The 24,083-nt window shown below is 56.9% G+C and overlaps 7 protein-coding genes across 7 annotated transcripts; 5 read left to right on the top strand and 2 right to left on the bottom strand.

Annotated features, from left to right (window-relative positions):
• Window positions 1-75: 75 nt before the first annotated feature.
• On the top strand, window positions 76-3,936 carry GGS23DRAFT_50190 (SNF2 family N-terminal domain-containing protein). The gene is made up of 2 exons (XM_051514478.1): window positions 76-3,707; window positions 3,758-3,936. The coding sequence occupies exon 1, from the start codon at window positions 216-218 to the stop codon at window positions 3,702-3,704; it is 3,489 nt and encodes a 1,162-aa protein (XP_051371755.1). The 5' UTR covers window positions 76-215; the 3' UTR covers window positions 3,705-3,707; window positions 3,758-3,936.
• Window positions 3,937-4,358: 422 nt separating this feature from the next.
• GGS23DRAFT_567962 (60S ribosomal protein L7) lies at window positions 4,359-6,662 on the top strand. The gene is made up of 4 exons (XM_051516370.1): window positions 4,359-4,494; window positions 5,119-5,230; window positions 5,416-5,582; window positions 5,635-6,662. The coding sequence occupies exons 1-4, from the start codon at window positions 4,481-4,483 to the stop codon at window positions 6,092-6,094; spliced, it is 753 nt and encodes a 250-aa protein (XP_051371756.1). The 5' UTR covers window positions 4,359-4,480; the 3' UTR covers window positions 6,095-6,662.
• Window positions 6,663-6,913: 251 nt separating this feature from the next.
• GGS23DRAFT_567965 (uncharacterized protein) lies at window positions 6,914-8,302 on the bottom strand. The gene is made up of 2 exons (XM_051516371.1): window positions 7,784-8,302; window positions 6,914-7,671 (listed from the first exon to the last, which is right to left on the bottom strand). Exons 1-2 carry the CDS (start codon window positions 8,147-8,149, stop codon window positions 7,180-7,182), a joined length of 858 nt encoding a protein of 285 aa, XP_051371757.1. The 5' UTR covers window positions 8,150-8,302; the 3' UTR covers window positions 6,914-7,179.
• Window positions 8,303-9,362: 1,060 nt separating this feature from the next.
• GGS23DRAFT_50364 (uncharacterized protein) lies at window positions 9,363-11,060 on the top strand. The gene is made up of 2 exons (XM_051514493.1): window positions 9,363-10,417; window positions 10,576-11,060. Exons 1-2 carry the CDS (start codon window positions 9,902-9,904, stop codon window positions 10,648-10,650), a joined length of 591 nt encoding a protein of 196 aa, XP_051371758.1. The 5' UTR covers window positions 9,363-9,901; the 3' UTR covers window positions 10,651-11,060.
• Window positions 11,061-11,219: 159 nt separating this feature from the next.
• On the bottom strand, window positions 11,220-12,250 carry GGS23DRAFT_596817 (uncharacterized protein; the record flags this gene model as incomplete). Its single annotated transcript, XM_051518529.1, has 3 exons — window positions 11,220-11,588; window positions 11,647-11,922; window positions 12,020-12,250. 3 exons carry the CDS (start codon window positions 12,248-12,250, stop codon window positions 11,220-11,222), a joined length of 876 nt encoding a protein of 291 aa, XP_051371759.1.
• Window positions 12,251-14,442: 2,192 nt separating this feature from the next.
• Window positions 14,443-15,754, top strand: GGS23DRAFT_596818 (uncharacterized protein; the record flags this gene model as incomplete). Its single annotated transcript, XM_051518530.1, has 6 exons — window positions 14,443-14,562; window positions 14,620-14,664; window positions 14,729-14,896; window positions 14,952-15,272; window positions 15,326-15,434; window positions 15,543-15,754. 6 exons carry the CDS (start codon window positions 14,443-14,445, stop codon window positions 15,752-15,754), a joined length of 975 nt encoding a protein of 324 aa, XP_051371760.1.
• A 609-nt stretch (window positions 15,755-16,363) lies between these two features.
• GGS23DRAFT_605157 (6-phosphogluconate dehydrogenase C-terminal domain-like protein) lies at window positions 16,364-17,812 on the top strand (the record flags this gene model as incomplete). The annotated part of the gene is made up of 1 exon (XM_051519713.1): window positions 16,364-17,812. The coding sequence occupies one exon, from the start codon at window positions 16,364-16,366 to the stop codon at window positions 17,810-17,812; it is 1,449 nt and encodes a 482-aa protein (XP_051371761.1).
• Between the last annotated feature and the right edge of the window lie 6,271 nt (window positions 17,813-24,083).

A 24,083-nucleotide genomic window follows, 5' to 3' on the forward strand; every position in this document is an offset into this window, starting at 1 on the left:
TTTGCGTTTCCGTCTCTTACGCTTCCTCTCGCAGTCCATCTTCATATCCATCCATCCATTTCTTTCCGTCTTCCCGTCTCGCCTGCCAGTCGTATAGTAAGGCTTCCCGTTTTACACCCCACTCCCTTCGCTAATCATACCCTCCCTCCATTCGCCCATCCTATTCGATCGACCTTTTCATCTCGAATGATTGCCGTGCTACGCCATCAGTAGTCATGGCATCTCCGCCCGACACCGAAGATGGCCCTCGGGCCAGCTCCGACGACGCCACTCATTCGTCCTCATCCATCATCGAACGAATTACTGCCGTGGCTCAAGATCAAGAGCCCGGCTCCGATCCGGATACCCCCCCAGATGACATCGATGAAGCTTCCGCCGTCAAGAACCTCACAGCCAACGTCCGGAGCCAGGACGACCTCGAGCGAGATATCACATACCGGGCGAATCTCGCCTTGATCGACGCGGAGGACAAGAAGGACGAGAAGCGCATAGAGAGATCCGAGGTCAATATCAAGAAGCTCAAGGCCCAGAAGAAGACGCTGGAGGAGCAGTTTCGCAAAGCTATCGGTCGGCCGCAGGTAAAGCAGAGCATACGAGAGAAGATCGACGGCATCGAATCCGAAATTGCAATTCACCACAAGGATGTAGCCGATTTCCGGGCTCGCATCGAGCAGAGACACCAAGAGGGTGAGCATGTCGAGCCGGATCACGGCGGAAACAAGAGACTTCCCAACGAGACCTATCGCGATTTCCTGATCCGCACCGGGAAGATAACCCCATTCGCCAAATTTGGAGGTCCCCGGCCGCAAGGCGTCGAAGGAGAGCTAGCCGATGCCTTGATACACGCCGAAGACGAAGCAACCACGGAGCAGCTAGAGGAAGACGCCGGCTTTGAGCCCCGGTCTCACCAGAACTTACGCACACCCGGTTTCGACGAGGTGCCGGATCTGATCGCAAACGCAGCCGAAAGCGAATTCTCGCTACGCCCCCGAAAGAAGCGAAAGGTGCGACGCGATGCGGCGTCGTCAGACGAGTTCTCCCCCGAAGCATCTGGCGCGTCCGAGGCCGACTTCGTCGAGGATCAGGAATCGGAAGATGAACAGCGAACCAAGCCGGCCCGGAAAAAGGCGAAGAAGGAGTCGGCTGAAAATAACAAGGTGGATATGAGCAAGATCGACGACGGAAACGAGAAGAGTTATCAGAGTCGGCTCGCCGACTGGGCTGAGCGGCGAAGCAGGGCTAGACGTCGAAGGCGTCAGGGAAACCGCGAAAAAGGCCTCGAAGAGAAGAAAGTTGACAGCGACGATGAAAGCGAAGAATGGCTCAAGCCCTCGCCCGATCATGCAGACCACTGCCTCGAAGACGGCCTCACCATCCCGGGCGACATCTACCCCGCCCTTTTCGACTACCAGAAGACGGGAGTGCAATGGTTAGCCCAGCTTTACAGTCAGAAAGTGGGGGGCATTGTCGGCGACGAGATGGGTCTTGGCAAGACCATCCAGGTCATATCGTTCATTGCTGCCCTGCATCACAGCCAGCGACTTGACAAGCCCGTCATCGTCGTCGCCCCAGCTACAGTCTTGAGACAGTGGGTGAACGAGTTTCATCGTTGGTGGCCCCCTCTACGTGTCTCGATTCTCCACTCGTCCGGTAGCGGCATGCTCAACATGAGAGATGAGGGTAGAATCGAGGATGAGGAGTTGTTGTGGGATGAGGCTAGTGAGGGAAAGAAGGTCGGCAAAGCCGCCAAGAAGGTCGTCAATCGGGTATTGAAGCACGGCCACGTCCTTGTCACCACATACGCCGGCCTACAGACATACGGAGAACTCTTGATTCCTGTCGAATGGGGCTATGCCGTGTTGGACGAAGGACATAAGATTCGAAACCCGAATAGTGCCATCACCATATACTGCAAAGAGCTGCGGACGCCACACCGCGTCATCCTCTCTGGCACGCCGATGCAGAACAACCTGATGGAGTTGTGGTCTCTGTTTGACTTCATCTTCCCGATGCGGCTGGGCACGCTCGTGGACTTCCGCAACCAGTTTGAGATCCCTGTACGGCTCGGCGGGTACGCCAACGCGAGCAACCTCCAAATAATGACGGCGCAGAAATGCGCCGAGATCTTGAAGGACACAATCAGTCCCTTCCTCCTGCAACGATTGAAGGTCGATGTGGCAGCCGACTTACCAAAGAAGAGCGAGCAGGTTCTGTTCTGCAAGCTGACACGGCCTCAGCACGATGCGTACGCACTCTTTCTCGACTCGCCAGAGATGAATGCCGTCCTTGAGAAGAGGCGTAATTCTCTCTACGGGATCGATATTCTGCGGAAGATCTGTAATCACCCTGACTTGGTCGACCCTCGTTTGAAGACCAACCCCGAATACAAGTGGGGGATGGCGAGCAAATCGGGCAAGATGCAGGTGGTGAAATCTCTTCTCCAGATGTGGAAACGTCTCGGTCATAAGGCGCTCCTCTTCAGCCAGGGTGTGCAGATGCTAGATATACTCGAGGATTTCGTCAAGCAACTGAGCGATATCAATTACCTTCGCATGGATGGTACCACTGCCATCAAAGATCGGCAGAGCCTCGTCGATCGATTCAATAAGGACCCCGAGGTCGACCTCTTCCTCTTGACCACGAAGGTCGGCGGGCTGGGCGTGAACCTGACCGGCGCTAGTCGGGTCATCATCTTCGATCCGGATTGGAATCCTTCCACCGACGTCCAGGCTCGCGAACGAGCCTGGCGCCTGGGCCAGAAGAAGGAGGTTACTATATACCGCCTTATGACGGCGGGTACGATCGAGGAGAAGATCTACCATCGCCAGATCTTCAAACAATTCCTCAGCAACAAGGTGCTGAAGGACCCCAAACAACGCACTACGTTTCACTTACAGGACATGCACGACCTATTCACCTTGGGATCTTCCGACGAGAAAACTGAGACCGGGAAGTTGTTTGAGGATGCCGAAGTTAAGTTCGCCGAAACTTCGAAAGGGGCGAGCACCAAGAACGAACCAAGTCCTAACAACGACCAAGACCTTTCTGCAATAGAAGGGGTGGCCGGCCTTGAGGACTATAAGCCCGGACCGGAGGCAGAGCCCGAATTGAATTCGGACGAGGACCGAATCATGAAGGGTCTCTTTGCTCGCTCGGGCGTGCATTCGGCACTCGAGCACGACAAGATCATCAACGGGAAAAGACAGCCCAGAGCCGACCCCCGAATGCTTCAACAGGAGGCAGATCGTGTCGCGGCACAGGCCGCCGAATCCCTCCGACGTGCCGGCGAGCAAACGCGGTCCATGCCAATCGGCACCGTCACTTGGACCGGCGACGTAGGAGAAGCTGGCAGGCCTACCGGCATTCGCCGAGGGCGGGGGGAGGGACCAAGTTCGCCTAGTGTCCTTGCCGGACTAGCGGGCAGGCAAGGTCGAAGCAGTCCCGGGAACGCTGACGGCTCCGGCTCAGGTCCGCCCCCGCCACGGGAAAGAAACCTGAAGACGAAGGATTTCGAGAAGATGATTCCGGCATTTATCAAGAGGCACGGGGGCAGAGTGCCGACGCAGTCGCTCGTGGATCATTTCAATCCGTACTGCGCGACAAGCAAACAATCGAACGATTTCAAAGCGGCCTTGAACAACGTTGCCACCATGGAGCGGGGAGGCTCCCGAATGAGGGCCATCTGGACATTGAAGGCATCTTGATCTGTGGTATTGCTAGGAGGTGGTGGGGGAAAAGGGGGGGTGGGGGGGGGTGGTGTGGTTAAATCTTAGCGTCGTATCGAGGATGACTTGTGCATGGAAATCGGTGACCGTAGTGTTTTTTTGCGGCGTGCCGGGGACTGGGAACTAATATCAAGGCTCGCATAGCATTTGTGTTCAGCATTGGGGGGCAGGCATTCTACAGATAGATATCCCAGAACTAGCGAAGAAAATATATTGATTAATAAATGAAATTTACTCTGCAAAGTGCGCCTCGCGCCAAGTATTCCAAGGGTGTTGCGGGTGTAGGGGGTTTCAACGAATGAAAGGCGCAACACACACACACACACACACGTATATATATATATATATATATATATATACGATCCTATTCATCGTCTTCAACACGTCCAGATGAGAACAGGGCAGAGGCCGAGGGGGCCAGTCCATACGTGAAGTCGAGGGAAGGGCGGGGTAGCCCATATATGTCCGTAGAGGAGAGGCCGTTGATGGTAGGCGGTGAAGAAGCACAGAACCCATTCAAAGTACCTAGGTACGTAGTAGAGAAACCCTAAAGCGACCCCACTTTCTCGCTTGACTAGAGCTATTCTTTATTTAGGCTAGTCTCATGGAAATGTCCCCACATCCGAATTCCCAGCATTTTCCTCTTTCTCTTTTGTGCGCTGCCACTCTCCAGCTTTTTTTTTGGTCTTTTCAACAACCACCAACACCACCACCAGTCGACAAATCCACGACCACGGCCATCTACACTCGACACAATGGCTGCCTCCACGTATGCTACTCCCCCCTGAAACCTTCTATCTTGGTGGTGTTCTTCCTCCCATGAAAGAATCGCCTCCGACGCTCGGTCCCAATGGATTTTTGCAGATTGTCGTGGTCCTCTCAGCTGGTTCATGTTGCTCTTCTCCGTTGACGTCCGGAAACGGGGTCAAAAGTCGAGAGAACGTTGCGAGCCAGCTCAATATATCCCAGACTTCTCCTTCTTCACTCTGGGCTTGAAAGACAGCCCGTGGGCCGAGAGATGTTGTTTGGGGCGTTGGAGATAGAGGCCCTGCCCTCTCCTCTTAAATGTATCTGCCGCTCTACCTGACAGTCGGTGGCGTAAAAATACCCGCCGACGTCGTGGTAATACAGAGCGAGCATACCTTCTCGGACGGATGTCCGAGGCGTTGTCGGATGAGGGGAAATGGCTGTGGAAGCATTGGCTACTGGCTACTCGTTGAGGGGTGTCCGCCAATCTTCGCAACCATCTCACCGATTAAATTCTTCCCTCCGAGTTAGCCACCGCTGAGAATGTCGCATCGCAGTCGGCAATTCTCCAACCGGCGCTCTACATATTCACACATTCTTTAGTGTGTGAAGGCGGACTATGCACTAATCTTGACATTGATCACAGTTCCGTTCCGACCAAGGACCAGGTTCTCGTCCCCGAGACCCTCTTGAAGAAGCGCAAGAGCCAAGAGAAGGCTCGCGCCGAGAAGGCCGCCGAGACTGCCCAACGCAAGAAGGTCAGTCGATATTTCCCCTTGGGAGACGAAGGCGGCGACGTGATGCATAAACACCCTTTGCGACTAGACCAAGGTCAATGCTGTTGCAAAATTAACCATCTTTCGGGTCTGATCGACGAGGAGATGACGGCTTTTTTTTTTGGCACACACACCTGCATTAAATCGAGACTGACTCCGCCATCTAGGCCAACAAGGAGAAGCGCGCCGTCATCTTCAAGCGCGCCGAGAAGTACGTCAAGGAGTACCGCGATGCCGAGCGTGAGACGATCCGCCTCAAGCGCCTCGCCAAGAGGGACGGCAGCTTCTACGTTCCCGCCGAGGAGAAGCTGATCTTCGTCATCCGCATCAAGGGGTATGTCCACAATCTGCGCAGTGGGACCAAACATGCACTAATACGTGGATAGTATCAACAAGATTGCCCCTAAGCCCCGCAAGATCCTTCAGCTGCTGCGTCTCCTACAGATCAACAACGGTGTCTTCGTCCGCATCACCAAGGCCACTGCTGAGATGATCAAGATCGTCGAGCCGTGGGTTGCCTACGGATACCCGAACCTGAAGAGCGTCAAGGAGCTCATCTACAAGCGCGGTTACGGCAAGATCAACAAGCAGCGCATCCCCCTGACCGACAACCAGATCATCGAGCAGAGCCTCGGCCAGTATGGCATTGTCTGCATAGAGGATCTGGTCCACGAGATCTACACCGTCGGCCCTAACTTCAAGCAGGCCTCTAACTTCCTGTGGCCCTTTAAGCTTAGCAACCCTAACGGCGGATTCCGACCGAGGAAGTTCAAGCACTACATTGAGGGCGGCGACTTGGGCAACCGGGAAGAGAAGATCAACGGTCTCATCCGACAGATGAACTAGGGTAGCTTGCCTGAGTAAGCGAGTTCACGGGTCAATGGGTGTTTGGTGGTATGACGGGGCTTGCTTCTGCATGGTTCACGGCGTTGACAAAAAACTACGGGTGCTACCGATGAATTGATACCTTTGACGACGACGGCAACCCCATCGCGTACATCCGCGGGTCCGACGTGCCCCACAGTGTAGAGTGTCGTAGAAGTTTTATACGCTGTCCGTGAGGCTTACCAGACGACGCATCTTTTACATCCTCCCTATCACTCTCGATCATGGAGCGAGTGTTGGAGATAGGGTATTGTCGTAGAGGAGAAAACGTGTGTTAGAAATCGACTCGCCGAAAAGACCTTCGACCAGGTGTTTTAGAAGGGAGAAAGCCAGTATGATGACTCGAACCTCCTACCTCTCTAGAGGCGCAAAAAATTGCAAAAGCAACGGATGTAGACTAACTACGCGATACCGCGGAAACTAACCCTCCTAGGGTACCTAGTAGAAATATCGCGTTTTTACGCGTCTGGCAACCAGCACTATGAGTAGCACCATGCTGCTTAAGTTTGTAGTAGGCCTTACCCGTCACCTGCTGATTTCTTCTCGTATTTTATCATATGACCCCTCTGTTACCCCGGGTGTGCTCTAGTACTATGCGGTTGCGGGGCTATAGAATAGATAACTATGAGAAGAAATGGTACCCCGAATGGCTACTCTCGCCGTCGGTACCATGTAGAAGACTGAAAAGGAGTCTGGTATTTATCTATCACAGACTCTGCGTATGCTTATGCTTCTTACGTTTAATACTACGTAGGGGTTCCAGAAGTGGAGGTAGAGTATGGCTCATCGATCGATCTAGCTTGGGCGCAGACGGGCCCGGAGTCGGGACGGATTTGCATTCATTCTGCCTGCCTTGGCTGCTTGCTGGGATACCTAGACGGAGCGAGACGGGAGGGTGTGGGCAGAGGTTATCTAGTACCTAGGTAGAGCGTAGTACACATTTACAGGCACGGGTCTTCGTGCTGCGCGGAGGGCTTCCTTTCTTCCTGCCCTACTCTGTTCTGAGCCGATCGGAGAATAGGAGAGGGGTCGGCCCCCCCCCCCTCTCACAGCTTGATGTCGAAGCTGGTGCCGCAGCCGCAGCTGCTCGTGGCGAGCGGGTTGTCGACGATCTTGAACTGGCTGCCGATCAGCTCCATGGTGAAGTCGACCTTGCTGCCCTTGAGCAGCTCGAGGCTCGGCGCGTCGAGCACGACCTTGGGGGCGCCCTCCACCACCACCACCGCCGCCGGCTCGTTGACGAAGGCGAAGACCGTGTCGTCCTCGCCGATAGCCGGGGCGGCGGGGGCGGCGGCAGCATTCGTCGTCGTCGAGGACACGACTTGCGCGGCGGCGGCGGAGGAGGAGGGCGGGTGCGAGGGCGACGTCTCGGGCGGGCGGCGGGGCGGCTCGGAGGCCGGCGGCGGGGCGGAGAGCAGCGACGGCGGCAGCGACGTCAGCGACATCAGGTACTGGAACCCGTGGCAGCCGCCGGACTCGACCGAGATGCGCAGCGCGAGGTGCGGGTTCTTGTCCTTGGCCATGATCTGCGAGAGGCGCTGCTCAGGGGGGGAGCGAAGAAGAGGTGAGCTAGGAGAAACGGCGAGCAGAAGGAACAGGAGAGGGAAGGGGGCCGGGGGGAGAGGGGGGGAGGGGGGGGGCAGCACTAACGTCGGCGGCGCGCGGCGTGATCTCCAGCAGCATGTCGTTCCCGTTGTCGTCCTTCTGCGGGTTGTACACGACCGCGGTGCGGCGCCAGGGCGCCGTGGAGCTGAAGAGCCGGCGCGGCGGCGGCAGTGATGGCGGCACGACGGCCGACGGCTGCTTGGTCGCGCGGCGCGAGGCGCCGGCCATATGCAAGGCGCGGACCGGCCGCTTCGCCGGCGGAATCAGCACGTCGAGGATGGAGACGCCCGCCGCGAGCGGCGCCGCCGGAGCGGGAGTGCGCATCGACAGGCGCACGAAGACGGTCGCGAGGGAAGAGGCGGGGGAGGCGGCGGCCGAGGAGCAGGCTCGTAGGCGTGGGCGAGGGGGCATTTTCGGCTTTGGTTTTGGTGTTTTCTCTATTCTTTTTTTTTTCCTCTTTTCCTTGCTCGACGCCGGTCCGGAGACGGGTGTTGACTTAGGTTGGTCGTGCGCCAGCGAACCTCGGACGCGGGAGCACAGTAGGTGCGGCGGAATAAGTCGATTCAATTGATAAGCAAAAATGACCGATTGTTAGGATGATGTCAAGGGTGGATGATATCGGCGCAACCTCGGAGGGAAAACTCCCCGGTCCAAGGTACATAGGTACTCATGGGCAGGCATTCTCGTATTAGTGATGGCCAATGACACCGATGGGATTTTGAATTGTAGGTACCCAAGGTACTCGAATTCCCTCGTAATTGCCTATGCACTTATCCGGCCTAAGATGGTTGTAAGGGAAGGCGCGTTGAAGGAGAGGGGCCGGAGCCTTCCACTGTAGATGGGCACCTCTTTCTCGCTGACAAAACACGCCTCTGTAGGTAGATGAAGAGGAGATCGATGGCTGGGTAGTAGCCATCTCAAACTTCCCCGCCATCATCTCCCAAGTCATCTCCACGTCTTGGTGGCCTCTCTGGTGTGAAAGGTCGTGACTGTGACCTGCTCTACCTTCTCCCCCCTTTTCCCTCTCTTGGGAATCCCGGGGCGGCATTAATCCTCATAGTAGGCCACATCAGATTCTTCCCACAACTGCCACCGGTGGCTCTGCCGCATCGAGTACTACGGGGACTATCCGTCAAATACCTACTACGAAGGGACATGCAAAGATGAGAGGCACAAGCTCACCACAACTAAACCGATCCGAATTCACCCAGCCTTGAGGCTTGCCCCCCTCCCCTTCGTCATAGGTATGCTCGCCATCGTATTCCCTAGGATGAGACCAGTGCCTATCCTTTCTCATTCTAGATGCCTGTCTGAGACCTTGGGCGATAATGTCGCATATGCTACCATGGGAGCATCGGGCTATCTGTCTCGTAGCTAACACAAATCAAATAGTAAATAGCTACCGGAACCCCGGGACAAAAGACAGAGGTCGTTAAAATAGCTCTTCACGCAACAAAGCCCAGGCTAGGTAGGGTTAAGCATAAAGCATACCGATCCTCCCTCGCGGACGGCAGACGAGGAATTCAATGTTACCCCGCGGGCTCATCTCGTCAATATTTACTCCGGAAACAAACCCTTCCGAGGACTAGAAACATTCCTTCTGCGAGGATAGCACCGCTACGCCAACGAGTGCTAAATGTGCCGGTGCTTCGCGATGTCGACCTTCGAATTGGGAATGCGCGCTGTTTAACCGCCTCCCGTGCGATACGACACGCGTATTTTACCGGCGATATGGATGCTCCAAGCAGCACACGGCTCTAAGCGTCACGACAGGGTTCGCACCCTTCAAATATATTGCCTCATCAACACTGATATACTCGATCAAGGCCGTCGATTGATATTTCGAGGAAAAATCTTCCTCGCTAGCGAGGGGTGCTACCGCGTCTAGAGCGGATGCTTATCTGGAATGGAGGGGAGTCAAAGGACAGTGGGCATACAAAAAGAGCCTCCTTCCCCCCCTACCCAGCAATTTTGCTCTATCGTCAGAGCCAAGGTGCAGACGATCTGAAGGCACCTCGTAATAGCCTAGCTTCTATAGCGGACATCCGCCCATCATTTCCGCTCGGTAGCTAGCCAGCCCGAGAGTAGTAACCAGGCCGCCTGCCTCTTTATCTCGGAACCAGAGCCAAGGCCAACAGGCTCGCTTATCCAGCACCATCGACGATGCTGTCGCAGCTCCTCCCCCTCGCCGCTCTCGCGGCCACCGCCTCGGCGCACGGGCTGATCTCGTCGCCTACGCCGCGCCGTCCCGGCGACGCCTCGGTGGCGGCGTGCGGGCGCTCGGTCGTCAACGACATCACGCGGGACCAGACGTCGCACGTGGAAGGCCTGCCGGAGCTCGCGGCCGCCGACGCGGGCTACCGCGCGGACGCGTGCAACCTGTGGCTGTGCCGCGGCCTGCAGTTCGGCGACAACGCGGCCAACGTGCAGACGTACGCGCCCGGCCAGTCGGTCAACGTCCGCGTCACCCTCACCATCCCCCACGTCGGCGCCGCCAACGTCTCCATCGTCGACACCCGGTCCGACACCCTCGTCGGCCCCGCCCCCCTCCTCGTCTGGCCCTCGGGCTACGCCGACGAGCGCCAGTTCTACGCCCGCCAGACCCCCGCCAACCAGACCAACTTCAACGTCACCATCCCCCAGGACCTCGGCGGCAAGTGCGCCGTGCCCGGCGAATGCGTAAGCCTGATCCCCTTTCTCCCTTACCCCCCTCCCCGTCTCTCTCTTTTCACACACACACACACACACACACACACACATATATATATATATATCGTGCAAGACGCCGGTCCCGCATAAATCCGACCACGAGTACTAACCCGTATGTGCCTGTGTAGGTGATCCAGTGGTGGTGGTACGGGACCGGCGCGAGGCAGACGTACGAGTCCTGCATAGACTTTATCGTGGCGTAGGGCGGTAGCCCGCTCCCGTGTCGATGGCGGGCGGAGGGGAGGGGAGGGGGGATATTTCTGTTGTATGTATTTTGTCGAAGGGATGCCGGCCGGGCTGGGACTGGGAATACTAGGCGTCGATAGATAATCTAGCGCATCGTACCTATGACTTTTGTGCCTGGCGTAGGTCAGGGTTATCCTCTTGTCTGCTTGTTGACGGGAAAGGGGGGGCAGGTTGAACAAGTCTGGTATTTTCATCGGCTACTAGAGGAAATTTCGTACTGCTAGGTAGGTAAGGTAAGAGGAACGAAACAAGATTATATAAGCACGAATACTCCTAAACATCGTAGATCATCCCTTGAGTGCCACCGGCCCCACGCGTTTTCCTCATAACTTACCATACGACGTTAAGCGAAACAAAATTCCCGATATTACGTCGAGTGAGCCGGCTCCAGGCCCTACCGCCGCCACCCCCAATCGCCTCCTCGCCCGCCCGGTATCTCTGAAATTTACAACGGTTCTTCGCCGCCACATCCTGTCCTCCCGTCCCCCCCGTCCCCCTTCACGTTGTCTAGCGCTCGCCTTCAAGCTTAGTACGGCGGGTTAGGTCCCCCAATCGAAGAAGGGGGAGGAGGGTAGTCCTCGGGCCTTCCGCCAGGTGCGGAGCCCGCCCGGCCTTCGCCGAAGTGCTTCTTGCGCAGGGCGGCAAGTCGCTTCTTCTTGGTCATGGTGTTGATGTAGGTACCAATGCTAAAAGCGACGACGTTGAAGAAGGGCACCCAAGCGGCCTCGGGAAGAAAAGCCTGGGCGAAAGCGAGGCAGAGCGGGGAGGAAATCCAAGAAACCTTCATGACCTTCATGAAGCCCACACGCACGGTTGCGCGCACCTGGTGATAAGTTCGGGCGCCCGCAATAAGAGCCATAGCGACAAGGTAGACGACATTTTGGATGGGGGCGACCTATGAAACGTGTATTAGCTCCACATCAGCTCGGATCGAGGAATGGGCAATGACGCACAATCAGGTTGCTAATGAGGATCTGGAGAATCTTGGCGCGGAGACTCGTGCGGCCCTTGAAAGCCTTCTGAAGACACCAGATCAGGAAATGGCCTAGGGGCGCGCTGACCAGGGCGCCATAGGTGGCCATTTTTGGAACTCGAGAGGTGAAATAGTTTCCGTGCTTATTGCGATCCTTGGCAAGCCACGAGGCAAGCAGTTCTTGCAACCCAGCGAGAGTTCCCGCCGTGAGCATCTTCGTTCGCAGCGGGTTCTTCTCCAGCTCGCTGATGTAGGCCTGTAAAACAATACGAAACTAACGTTAATCCACCGCAGTTCGGCGACTCTTGCAGCTAACGGAGGGAAAAGCAAAAAAAAAAAAAAAAAGGACGCACCATCAGGTACCCTTTGGTCCCGGCATTCCGCCTGCCCCCAGTCACGGCGGTCCCGATGGCCTCTGCGACGGGATGCTTCCCACTCGTACCGGGAATGCGAGTTTCGTGAGCGACATCGTGGACCAGGTCGCGAGCTACGGTCCTGAGCCCGAGGTGGCCGGTGCCGCCGCCGCTGCCACCGACGGCCTCGGTGGCGTGGCGAATCGTGTCCCGCTCGATCTTGACCGACATGATCCTCGAGCGACAAAACGGAGACGACGCAGAGCTAGCTAATCCAGGCGAGAAATCTAGGCGCGTAGAGAGTCAGTGAGATGAGGGTCTCCGCACGAAGCGATTGCACGCATTGAAGGGCGGCGCGAGACGTGGTGCGGCTCAATTGATTTGTTTACCTCGGACTCGCTCAGCCAAGGGGGGGGGGGGCGCGACGGGAAGAAGGCGTCAGATGCAGTTTTGGGGAGCGGGAGGGGATTTGAGGCGATCAACAGAGAGGGAGATTTCGGAGCGACGAAGGGAAATGTGGTCGCTTACAGACTCGATGAAGAGGCAAGTCGGCCGGTGCCAGGAAATGCGGGTCTTCTTGGGGGGGAGGGGGATGCTCATGCGTGTGCGTGTGCGTCGATGAAGATGGACAGAGAAGAGGAGATGTGGAGGAGGTTGGTCAAGGACGAGCTGGGTTGAGGGTGAGGTTGGACGACAAGTCGGGCATTCTGGGGGGGGCAGGAGCACGTCGCAGGCTCCTTCCCGCGCTCTGATTTGCTGGCCGTCGCGACTGCCACGAGTGGGTCTTGTTATTTCCAGTATTTCTTTATTTTTATAGGGGCAGGAGGGGCCAAGGGAAGGTCCGAGAGGAGGCGCGGCCAAGGCAGACCGGGGGGAAGGAAGTGGTTGCTGCACGACAGCTGAGGCCCATAAAATGATCTGTATACATGCTCTGCTCCGTATATGTACATATCTTGCCTTGCTTCTGGGTCGACCAGGCCACGGCAGCCTGCCCCCGTCATTGGCTCGATTCCGCCGGTCCTTTGTTGTTCCGGGCCGCCGTTGCTCTCTATTGGGATAAGGTGGCCGGGCAGGCTCGGAGAAGCAAGGGCCACTGCGAGCCACCAGAGAGCCAACCACGGGCCACCGAGCGAGCCCTAGCGGACCCAGGTCTTGTAATTACATCTGTATACATCTCATACTAGGTACAGCGAGGTATCCACCTCGTTCCCATCGGCGCTGGCGCCAGTACGGGCATGGATACGGGGAACCTTGAGATTGGAACCCGGAGATCGTCGCGACAGCCCTCTCGCCACTAGCGCCAGTGCATCCGGCGCAACGCACAGCTGGGACGACTGACGGCATCGATGACCAAACGCACCGATAGATGTATATGCGTACGTACCTATGCATCTCCCCGAGAGATGACACCCATCCGCGCCCCATTAGAGCCGAGCAGCCCGGATGGGTAAGGGGAGGGGGGGGCGAGAAATCGCGTCGAGGCGGGTAGCGTCGTGGTTGGGAATAGCTTCAAACGGCTAGGAGCAGGTCTCCACTGCGAATGGCACATCTTCAGCTGGCTAGGTACATGCTAGCCAAGTACCTCCTATAGGCTATCTTGGTGCTAAGAGGAAGGTGTGTAAGATGCGCGTAGGAGGTACCTCACGCCTCTCCTTCCCAAAGTACCTACCTACCTACCGCACCTAGGTTGGTACCTGCCTGCCCAAGGCACACCCCACACCGAGGCAAAGGTCAGATCAGTGTTTCATCACGTGATTCTATTGGCGCAGGTACCCTGGGGTTGTGGCTGGGGTAAGCCGAGGTACCTCTATCATGTCAAGTGGCAGCACAGGTATGCATCTAGCGAGTATGATAGAATCACGTACCTGGGCAGGTATCCACGGTACCCAAGATACCCGAAATAGAGGCTGAGATCTCCAAGCCTTCAGCGTAGCTACTGCCGGGTACCTGTTAGGTACCTAGTCAGGGCAGGAAGAGGTACCTACCTGGAAGAATCGAGGCCAACGAAAGGGGGACAAATAGACGGCTCGGCGTCGTCATTGTAGGTATGCCTCTTCATTCTTCCATTATCAAGTTCAGATTGAGAGCCGCAGCCATTATCATTACCTACCATTCTTTGCGTTTTGGTGCCGGCCCCCGCCGCTCCACCGTTATCCCATATCGCCAATCGTTTTATTTTCGCCAGTATTGATTCACCAGTATCCCGCCCCGGTAGTTGTCCTGCCGTTGTCAGGCCTCGTTCCCACTTCCCCAAGGTTTGGCGCCCTAGCAACCACCCGGCGGCAAATCACCAAAGAGTGCTCTCTGCGGGCGGAGAGAACCAGGCCGCTGTTTTACCATTAATCAATATCGCTAACCCCAAGATGAGGCCGTATTCCGCCGATCAACCCGGGGCCCCCCCACGACGACGTTCTTCTGCTGTCATGTCCCGAGACTCGTCACGCTTCCTGCCGCTCTCGCTGCTGTATTCGGCCTCTCCGCCTCCCTCCTTCAAGCCGTCCTGCACTCACCTGACGATGACGCGTCTGTACGAGCCGAACACGGTGTGCTCTATCTGCCACCAACCGGGTCAGTAGGGATGGCTCTACCGGTGTACGCAGGATCGAGAATACCTCATCGAGGATGCCATAGAAAAGGGCCTTCCGGTAATCGGTTTCCCCTGCCCTTGTTTGGTCTGATATACGTCAACTAACTCGTTCCGCCTTCTAGGTGGTCTTCGACTCCATCGGCGACTCGTTTGCGGATGACCTGATAGTGCGACCTCGGAGCGCGGAGAGCCGTTCGGAAAAATACAGCTTTCTGAGAGAGATTACCAGCGAGCAGTTGGCGACTTACACGCCAAGTCAGATTTCCACTATCCTAAGTCAGAGGGACAATGTACGCTTTCTCCCCACCCAAGTTCGCATTTCCCGTATGTTAATACACCGCATAGCTCCATAAGGTCCTCGAAGCAGAACGTCAACCGGCGGCGCCATACGGACCGCTGGGCAACTCAGCCCTACTTCCGCCGGGCTTTGGATTTACCGAATACACAAAGCCCTGGGTTGTTGGCGAAGCCGAAGAGTGTAAATTCAAGTGCTGCCAAGTCTGTCGTCGCTCTGCTAGCCTACGATCGTACTTGAGCCTAGATAGTATCGTCAAGGGAGACGTGCCCCCCACAGCCGCCGTCGGGTTTGGATTCCATTATGAAGGAACCAGGCCGGTTATACACCCAGACAGGCTGAAGAACATCGGTTTAAGGGCTGTCCCCTGGGTAAAGACCCCGCACAATTGTTCTTTTTTCATGATGCTAACTCCTGAGTCTAGCCAGGGGCCTTTACCCCTCCGATATCCTCGCGAAATAGCTCTAATGGATCGGAAGAGAAGCCGCAAATCGAATCGACGGAGCCTCTGGAATCCGGAGATAACCTGCCCTGTGAATCCGTCGACTTAACAGAGCCTGGACAGAGAGGTCTCGCTGGTGGTACACAGCCTACATTGCCTCCTACACTACCTCTAACTGGCACTTCGTCATCGGTACCAGGTCAGTCTATCTTGACGGCGGCTCGCTCTACCCCTCTCCCCGTTTCTACCCCGGAAGAGGAGGTGAGTCTTTCCAACCTCATCACCCAAATGATGAGGGAGGAAATGGAGGAAGGCCGATTTCACGGAGACCCGCTGGAGGTCGACCACGGTGTAGCTGTCCTAGAGGAGAGCGTTAATTTGGCTGTGCCTGATCTCATTACCCAGGCATAAAAGAAAAGAGCAACGAGACTATAGCGGCATAGCACATGTCTAGGCTCCCCAAGGTGCTGGTCAAGACTGCACTGTAGATACGCTGGATTCAGCGCGGTATTTTGTACGCACGTAACCGGAATAGAGGGGCTACATGCTTGGATGGCTAGACTGTTGGCGGATAAGCTTGAGGCTTTTTTTCCAATGTGACAATCCACATTTACCTGGATACTGCCTCCGTGCCCTGGCCCGAGAAGGAGATGTAGCAGTGTGTCCGAAGGCGTCAACCAGCTAACATCGTATCGATTTATTTTAGGGGTGAGTATGTACAGACAAGAGTTGGTTGTCCAGTCTTGGCTCGGTCGGTATTGTATTGTATTGACGGTGTACGGTTGAAGAGAATGGGGGCTAACAAATACGTCAGGTTTTGGGGGTATACAGTTATCGGATTATTCGGTAACCGGACTATTCAACTACACTTGATAAATGCATCGACACATTCCTGCATACATTATATATAATGCGCATCACCTTGGGGTTGCGCAACTATTATGGGACGAAACCTCGGGTTCTAACAATTGCATCGCTTCTCCTGCCCGAGCATTCTTGGGGGGGTGAACCTGCGTTGTCATGTACTTCATCAGGCGGATCGGGGCTAATATCATGACCTGTCGCCCTAGGCACCCTCTCAGAGCGGCATCGTCTGCGGAGAATGCGCCGGCGGAATGGTTGCGCCGGCTACTCGAGGGCCGTACCAAGCCGCCGAAACTGTATGCCTGGACGCCGGAAAATCTACCAGTCCGCATACGCAGCGCGGAGCAGTCGTTGCCGACAGAGAGTCAGTCGCAGAGGCCCGGCGGCGACGACGAGCGGCGTCGCATATATGTGCTGGGCATCGGAAATCTAGGCCGCCTGTACGCGAGCTTCCTCGCGAAGAGCGCCGAAAGGGCGCCCATAACTCTCGTCGTGCACCGGCGGGAGCTGCTGGAGAGCTGGGCGGACCATCCCGGCATCGAGCTGGTGCGCGACGGGAAGGCCGAGCGGAACGCCGAGTTCGATATCGAGTGGTGGACGGAAGCGGCGCCGCCACGGGGGCCAGTCAGGGAGCCCGGCCGTAGTCGTGGCAGCATTTGCAACCTCATCGTCGCGACTAAAGCCGCCGACACGCTGCCCCAGGTCGATAGGCTGCGGCGGTACCTCGGCGCCGGCTCGACGGTCGCGTTCACCCAAAACGGCGTGTGCAAGCTCTGGCCGCCTCTGGGCGCGACCTACGTAGCGGCCCGATGGCCCTCCGGCACAGGGCCCAGCTGGCTGGCATGCGTGACAACACACGGCGTCACGTCACTCGGGCCCTTCCGTAGCGTCCATGCGTCGCCCGCGGGGGTGCTCGTCGGGGTCGTAACGCCCGTCAGCAGTGATAGAGGGCACGGCAGCAACAGTACTGGTACTGGTTCTAAGGTTAGCGCCTATAGCGGAGGGGAGTACCTGATCGAGCAGCTGGTCAACGCGCCGGGACTCGCTGCGCAGCGCCTCCCGACGCGGGAGCTGTGGGTGTCGCAGCTCGAGAAGCTGGTCGTCAACTCGGTCATCAACCCGCTGACGGCGGTGCTGCGGTGCCGGAACGGCGAGATCTTCGCCGACCGCGGCGACCGGCTGCCGGCGGTGATCGACGAGCTGCTCGCGGAGGCGAGCCGCGTGCTGCGCGCGCTGGCCGAGCATTCGAGCACCGACGCGGTGCTCGCGGCGGAGGCGGGCGAAGGCGGCGGCGGGAGCGACCAGGACCTGCGGGAGTTCCGCGGCGCGCTCGCGCAGCGCTTCGCCCCCGCGCGCCTGCGCGCCATGCTCGACGGCGTCGCCGCTAAGGTCGGCGCTAACACCAGCTCGATGCTGCAGGACGTGCGGGCCGGCCGGACCACCGAGGTTGCGGACCTCAACGGCTGGCTCGTCGACGCAGCGAGGTACGTCGGCGCCGAGGCAGGAGGGGGCGGGCTACCGGCGCACGAGAAGCTAGTGGCGCTGGTCAGCGACGGGGCGAAGATGACGAGGGAGGAGCTGGTTCAGCATGTTCTCGGTAGGTGAGGTAGATGAGGAGGGGGCTAGCTGGCGCCTAGCTGGAAAGGGGGTGGTGACATCTAGGTACAGTGAAGAGAGAGAAAGTCTAGGGGGTACGGCGGCGCGCGCATTGCCGCTGTTATAGATGCCGGGCAGATGGATACATAATATCTCACTTGGGAATGGTGGCCTTAGGGCAAATAACAAACCAATTTGATCTGCCACTGAACCTAGTCTTGTGTCGAGCAACTTACCGTTTGTTGACTAGGAAATCGAGTGTACCCGCCCTGAAAACATAGAGCATCGAAACTGATATACAGCAATAGGTCATAGGCATATACAAGAATTTCCCAAATCTTCCTTTGTTAATATATAACGTATAATGGCTTTACATATATTGAGTGTCTTGTCATCATCATGGCCATTTCTACCTTTAGATTACCTACCCCTATTCCCCTACAGCCCCTTACCAAGCCAACGGCTCCTTGTACGAATGTGAAACTCGGCGGAAATATGTACCGCGTACTCTCTCACACTCACGCACGCATAACTCTAAGTCTGTATTCGTCCCGCAATCCCGTAAATTCTATCCCGCCGGCCTTTGGTCGTTGGACTGCCCGCTCACCGGGCGGAGACGGTGGCAGGGGGGGTCGTTTTTGGGGTCGAAGGGATTGCGACGAGAGGGCCGTGTTGCATTCGGAGAACCCGCTGCTGCACCAAGGCGACTCGCGTCACCCAGCGCAAGGTGGGTTACCCGCATGTGACATGATCCCATCGCCTGTGGAAGCTCCCGATACAAAGCTGAAGGAACGCTCCGCGGTAGGCGCTCGGGACCGTATCCGACTATCACCCTGCATGGCTCGCAAGGGATACCGCTTACGGGGGTGACGAGAGATGCCTTGCCCCCCCCTTCCTCCTCCTCCTCCTCCACCGGAGAGGAAGCGGCAGGACTTCGCACTCTGGCGGCTTGGCTGTCTTTGGGCGCCGCTCGCTGCCCGCGAGTTGCATCCTCACCGAGGCGAGGTGGGGGGGCCTCGGCGAAGCGCGAGGGCCTGCGGTGGCAGCCTCGCTAAGCTAGCGAGGGAGCCGGCACACCATGCGGCAAGTCCCGCGCGAAAGGACGCGATGCCGCGGGCCAGAATGCTCCCCCCCCCCCCCCCCCCCCCCCCCCGCTCCCTTCCCCCCCTCCTCCCGCGACAGCATCGACACCTGGCCGTCCGAGTCGGCCGCTTCGTCGCGGCGGGGTCGATCTTCCCTCTCGCTCCCACCTCCTGCGACATATGTGGCTTGAGCGAAAGGACGGCACGTTGGCCAGATGCGATGCGGGGTATCTCTCTCGCGGGTCGGGGGCGAGGGCGAAGGAAGAGACGAGGTTGGTAGCGAGATGCATGGCCATGGCTTGGCCGTAAGCCGAGCTGAAGTAGCCATATCCCGAAGAGCCATTATTAATCAGCGATGATTACGCAGCGGTTTGAAGACGGAATGAGAGTGGCCGCTCCGTGTTAATTTTGGAACCCGGTTTGTTGCTTCCACTGGCAGCAGGTATCCACACGAGTCGGTCTTCCACCGGCTCTCTAGCTTCTCTCGAGTAGTATACAGGGCCAGGCACTCAGTAGTCAATTATCGATGTCTATACTATTTGTTTCTAAAGAGTTCATGTACTCGTCACCCCAGGCTGCCTCGTCCTATAGTCATCACCTGTTCTCTAACATCGGGTTAGCATAGTCCAACCGATCTATAACCAATTCGTATGGGGCGCAACTGCAACTATTAAGACAATTTGTGTTCAACTTTCTACTATAGCGATACAGACAAGTTTATATAATATCTGATAGAATTGTTAGATAGATTTTATATTCCGTAACATGACTAGTCTGATCTACTAGGATTGCTGGACATGTAAGGTCTTGCTAAGTGTTAACACAATTAATAACTACTACACCTCAGCCTATAGGCACTAAAGTCTGAACGCAAATTGTATACCTTTCGCCACAACTACTCCATAATACATGCTGGTTATTACATGAAGGCTGTCGTAAAGCCGTCTAGGAGGCGCTTTTGGTTTGTTGAGTTTCCTATGCCCTAAACCCCTAAATACACGGACATAATACCAACTTGTAACCCACGTCTCCTGCTCGGGGGTAATTCCTAGAAGACAACTCAGAATAGATACGATAGCAACTACTGTATAGTCTAGCGTATCATGACATTACTCACAGAGTTCATAAATGTATTTTGTGAGTACTAGGATATGCGGGACGACATTTGCAAGTAATTATGCGTTTCGGTGATTGAATCTATAGCCAGTGATATTAAGGAAGACGATACCATCTTTGGAGATGTCTAAAGACGTGTCTTCTCATATCCCCAAAATGTCCCCGGTGAAGCGATAGTATGGCGTGTAGCCAACCCTCCTACAAGACGGAACATGGTATTGCTACTTGCCAGCATCTCTCTGTTGTTCACTCTACAATCTCACGTATAATGAAAAGACTTAACATTTCTTTCTAGAAGTCGTAAGTCGGGGAGGCTAAGAAGCACTCGGAATGCTACACCTGACCAATCTCTAGCTGTAGCCGAGTCAACGCCGTCATCTCTAGTTAGAACAGATCCTATTTGCGCGGCTACATTTCCCCGTGGGTGGGTAGGTCGACGTTCGCTCGGGCTTCCGCATTGGAGCCAGCCCAGACTCGGCATGTACGCATGAGCCGAGTTCGCACGTGAAAGTTTTCAAGGTATCGCGACTCTCCCGTCTATTATACATACGAGTTTTTCATTTATTATCCATACACAGTGGAGCGCGGGTTCCAGAGATGGCATCGCGCACCCATGTCCCGGGATCGTAGACATGGGCGAAACTGTCTCGAGTCTACTATATTGGGGGATACCCACTTTCAGGGCCTCCTCGATAGGGTTACGCCGGCGTGGGCATGGCGATGCTGGCGGCCACAGCCGAGTAACGGGATCTGGGCAGATTCCAATTCGTCTCTGGCCCGCGCAGCCCTGACCTCATGCGACCGCGGGCCTACAGTGCGGCCGTGTCTGTCTCGGTCTGCTGGCTCTGGCTCATCGTGGCGGTGCGACGGGCCATTCCACGTGCACCTGCATATGTGCCTGTGCATCTCCCCCCATGGATGCACGATGTGCTATTAGTGGTCCTTCTATCGAGTTTCCATCGGGTTATCACTGAGACACGCATGACCAAGTAGCCGCCCAAGACTCGCATATTCAACGTCAAAGGTTGTAGGCGGGTAGCTTCATCTATCGAGCCCTCTCGGTGCCCTCGAGACAACCTCAGAACAACATTCCTCGAAACTATGGCTGAAATCGAAGCTGGGGAGAGGCGTTGACGAGCCGTCGGCCCCCCCCCTTTCCCAGACAACCCAGAGCGACAACTCTCTCAATACCGCCTTCTACCATTCTCGACCGTCCACTACATTCATACTCTCGTGTGGAAATGACGTCCCAGTCACGCACAGGGTGACCGTCTTCCCGCTGTCGCTCAATGGCCACGCTGAGAATGTCAAATTTTGTAAGAGGTTGGGCCGCCTCCGTTACTGCTCGTCACTGATCGATAACTTCTAGCTGGTCATCTTTCTTCGTCCCCTGGAGCGCAGGACGGCCTTCTAGAGGGCACTATAGCTTTCCACTTTCTCACTAGGCTGTCTTATTGGCACGAAAACGCCAGTGTAACGGCAAAGGACACTCTGCATTGCTGTCCCCGAAAGGGTGGACCGGTACGAGCTGGAGTACCTCGCCGCAATTGAACATGGAACGGCGCATTTTCCGGTCGTCTACGGCGGCAAGCTCCTGTTCGAGATCTGCCGCCCACCTCCATCTTCTCAGGCGCATGTCTAGACACAGTGCGGCTTACTTACTAGCACCAACGATGATGGCTCTGTAAATACCGCTCTAGGGGACCGGGTGAGATGTCGTGCCCACCCGGTACGTCCATTGGCTTTCGCCTGTCGCACAATCTCGGCACGTTCTCGCAGGATGTACGAGGGGGGTTATGTCCGTCAATGCCCGCCAGGCCGTGCTGCTGTGGACGTGAGCAGCCAGGTGGAGCTTGTATATTCGAGTTGCGACCTTCTCAAACGGTCTCGGAGGCTCTTGGCCTCGAGCCTATGGATCGTAGATATCTATCATCGGCACCAACTGGCCAGGTGATTGCCGCCCCCGCGGGTGCCGGCAGACGTTGGCAAGCATGTCCACGAAGCGACGCCACGGGGGACTTTGGTCTATCGTGGCGAGGCAAGAGGATGTATCTGCCGACATACGGCCTAAGGGGGAACCGTCGTCACATACTTCACCTGTGTTTACGGCGCTACACGCTATAACGCCGAGGCGTCTTTCGCAACCCAGATCGGCTAAATATACCGAGCGCAAAGCCCGACTCTACGAGCTCATAGGTTGTATCTTGTCGAGAAAGGATCGATAGACGAGCCTCCAACTCGCCAGCCCCTTACCGTGCTTCAAGCTCAAGGCCGGGTTGATACAGAAGGGCCTCGCGGGCTCGACACCTCCGGCGGCATGCCGCACCCCAAGAGGGAATCCTGCTTAGAGTGGTGGCGTGCCGCTGAAACCTTGGTCCTCAAGGCCTGAGAAGGAGTCGACGGCCAGGTGCGAGAGGACGACGCAGCCGGTATGGGTCTCGACAGGTGTACAGATAATTGGGAGAAGGCTACTTGGAGAGGAGGGGAGGGGAGGGGAGGGAACAGAGGGGACAGATAGGACAGAGGGGACAGAGGGGACAGGATGATATCGGGGTTGGGCGCGCTCTGCCCTACTGCCATCGCCGCCACCGGCCCCGTAGCCTCTGCCCGCCTATCCAGGTGGCCTGTCGAGCGTCGCTTCCTCCCTACTCCAGCACGGGGTCAGGTGGCGAGGGACATGAGGTGTCTATGACGCACAGGGGAGAGGGTGGGAGAAGGAGCTGGCCCTGCGTGTAGGTACCTCGCTCGCAGACAGCAGGTATAGAGGTTAGGTGCCTGCAGCGGGCGTGCTAGGTGTTGGGTATGTGTGTCGAGAGGTTGAGAGGTAGGCGGGTACCTGGCCTGCTCGCGGGAGGTACTTCGCGCCCGGACGAGGAGAGGACGGCCAGCCAGCCAGAGCTAGCCTCCATTACATGCCTATTCCCGGCCCACGCCTCCCTCGACAACGACGGTGGTACGCATGCCTACAGTGTGAGCGCGTCCCCGAGAGACGTACCTGTCCCTGCCCTGGTTCTACCTACCTAGGTGGGTTAGGAGCGAATGCGAGTTCCTTCTGCCACACACGTAGAGGTAGCTGCCGCCTCTTGCGCAAGTCGGCATGTACATTCGGCGGTGCGAAGATACCTCGATTCTCGCCCGGCTTAGGCTAATTGCCTGCGCCGGGGTAGGTACCTGCGTAGGAGGGCGAGGTACATCCTTTACGTTGCATCCCCTGGACCTCCTCCTCCTCTCCAGCCGGCCTTGCTGCGCTGGTCCTGTCTGCCTACATCGATACTCCGCAACACCCCCCCCCCCCCCCTCAAGCCGTGCCTACGTCGCTCGGCGGTCCCTACATATCGCCGCCGGCCTATGGTGTGGGAGACTCCGTCTTCGACTCCTCATGCCTCCCCCAGTCGCGCCGTCTTGGAGGTCTCTTCTGTGTGCCACCGGGGTGTGATTCGTCTGCAGACTCCCATCTAGAGCTGCTGTCTCGTCGACTCGACTCCCTCTCTGCTGGCCGACTGACCACCTGTCAATCAACCTCAACCACATCTTCACCGCATGATGATCGCATCGGCTTACGCTACGTATTTGCCTCGCTGCAGCTGCAGAGCACCCTCCCCCTCCCCTCCCCCCAGCTGACGGCCTCTGAGTCGCTGCGATGCCGCCGCGAGCCGCCGTGAAGTCTCCCGTCACCTGCAAGTTGATCAGGGAGTCTAGGTTCCCCGACGCTTTCGTGGAGCTGGTTGGCCTCGCCCGCCTGCAGTCTGCAGAGCCTGTTTTTGTGGGAGGCGTGGCACGTTATTAATACGAACTCGATATAGGTAGGGTCGACGGCAGGGTTGGATAAGCTCTTAACATCTCTGATATTGCCCCCCACAGCATGGTTCTTTCGAGCGCTCCAAACCCGCGTACGACCTTCCGACCAGTTGTCGAGAGTAAGCCTGTGTACCAAGTACTTGGCCGACGGGCAATCCCATCCTTGGGTCCGTCTCACCTGTCGCCTCTTCCTTGCCTGTCGGGCCTCAAGTCTTCGAACCTGACGAGCCCTGGTACGTCGAGCTCGACCGAGTCGCCCGCCCCACCGAAGTCGAAGCGGCACC

The sequence above is a fragment of the Durotheca rogersii genome, assembly GCF_024521655.1.
Source record: "Durotheca rogersii strain YMJ 92031201 chromosome Unknown GGS23scaffold_10, whole genome shotgun sequence".
NCBI lineage: Eukaryota > Fungi > Ascomycota > Sordariomycetes > Xylariales > Xylariaceae > Durotheca > Durotheca rogersii.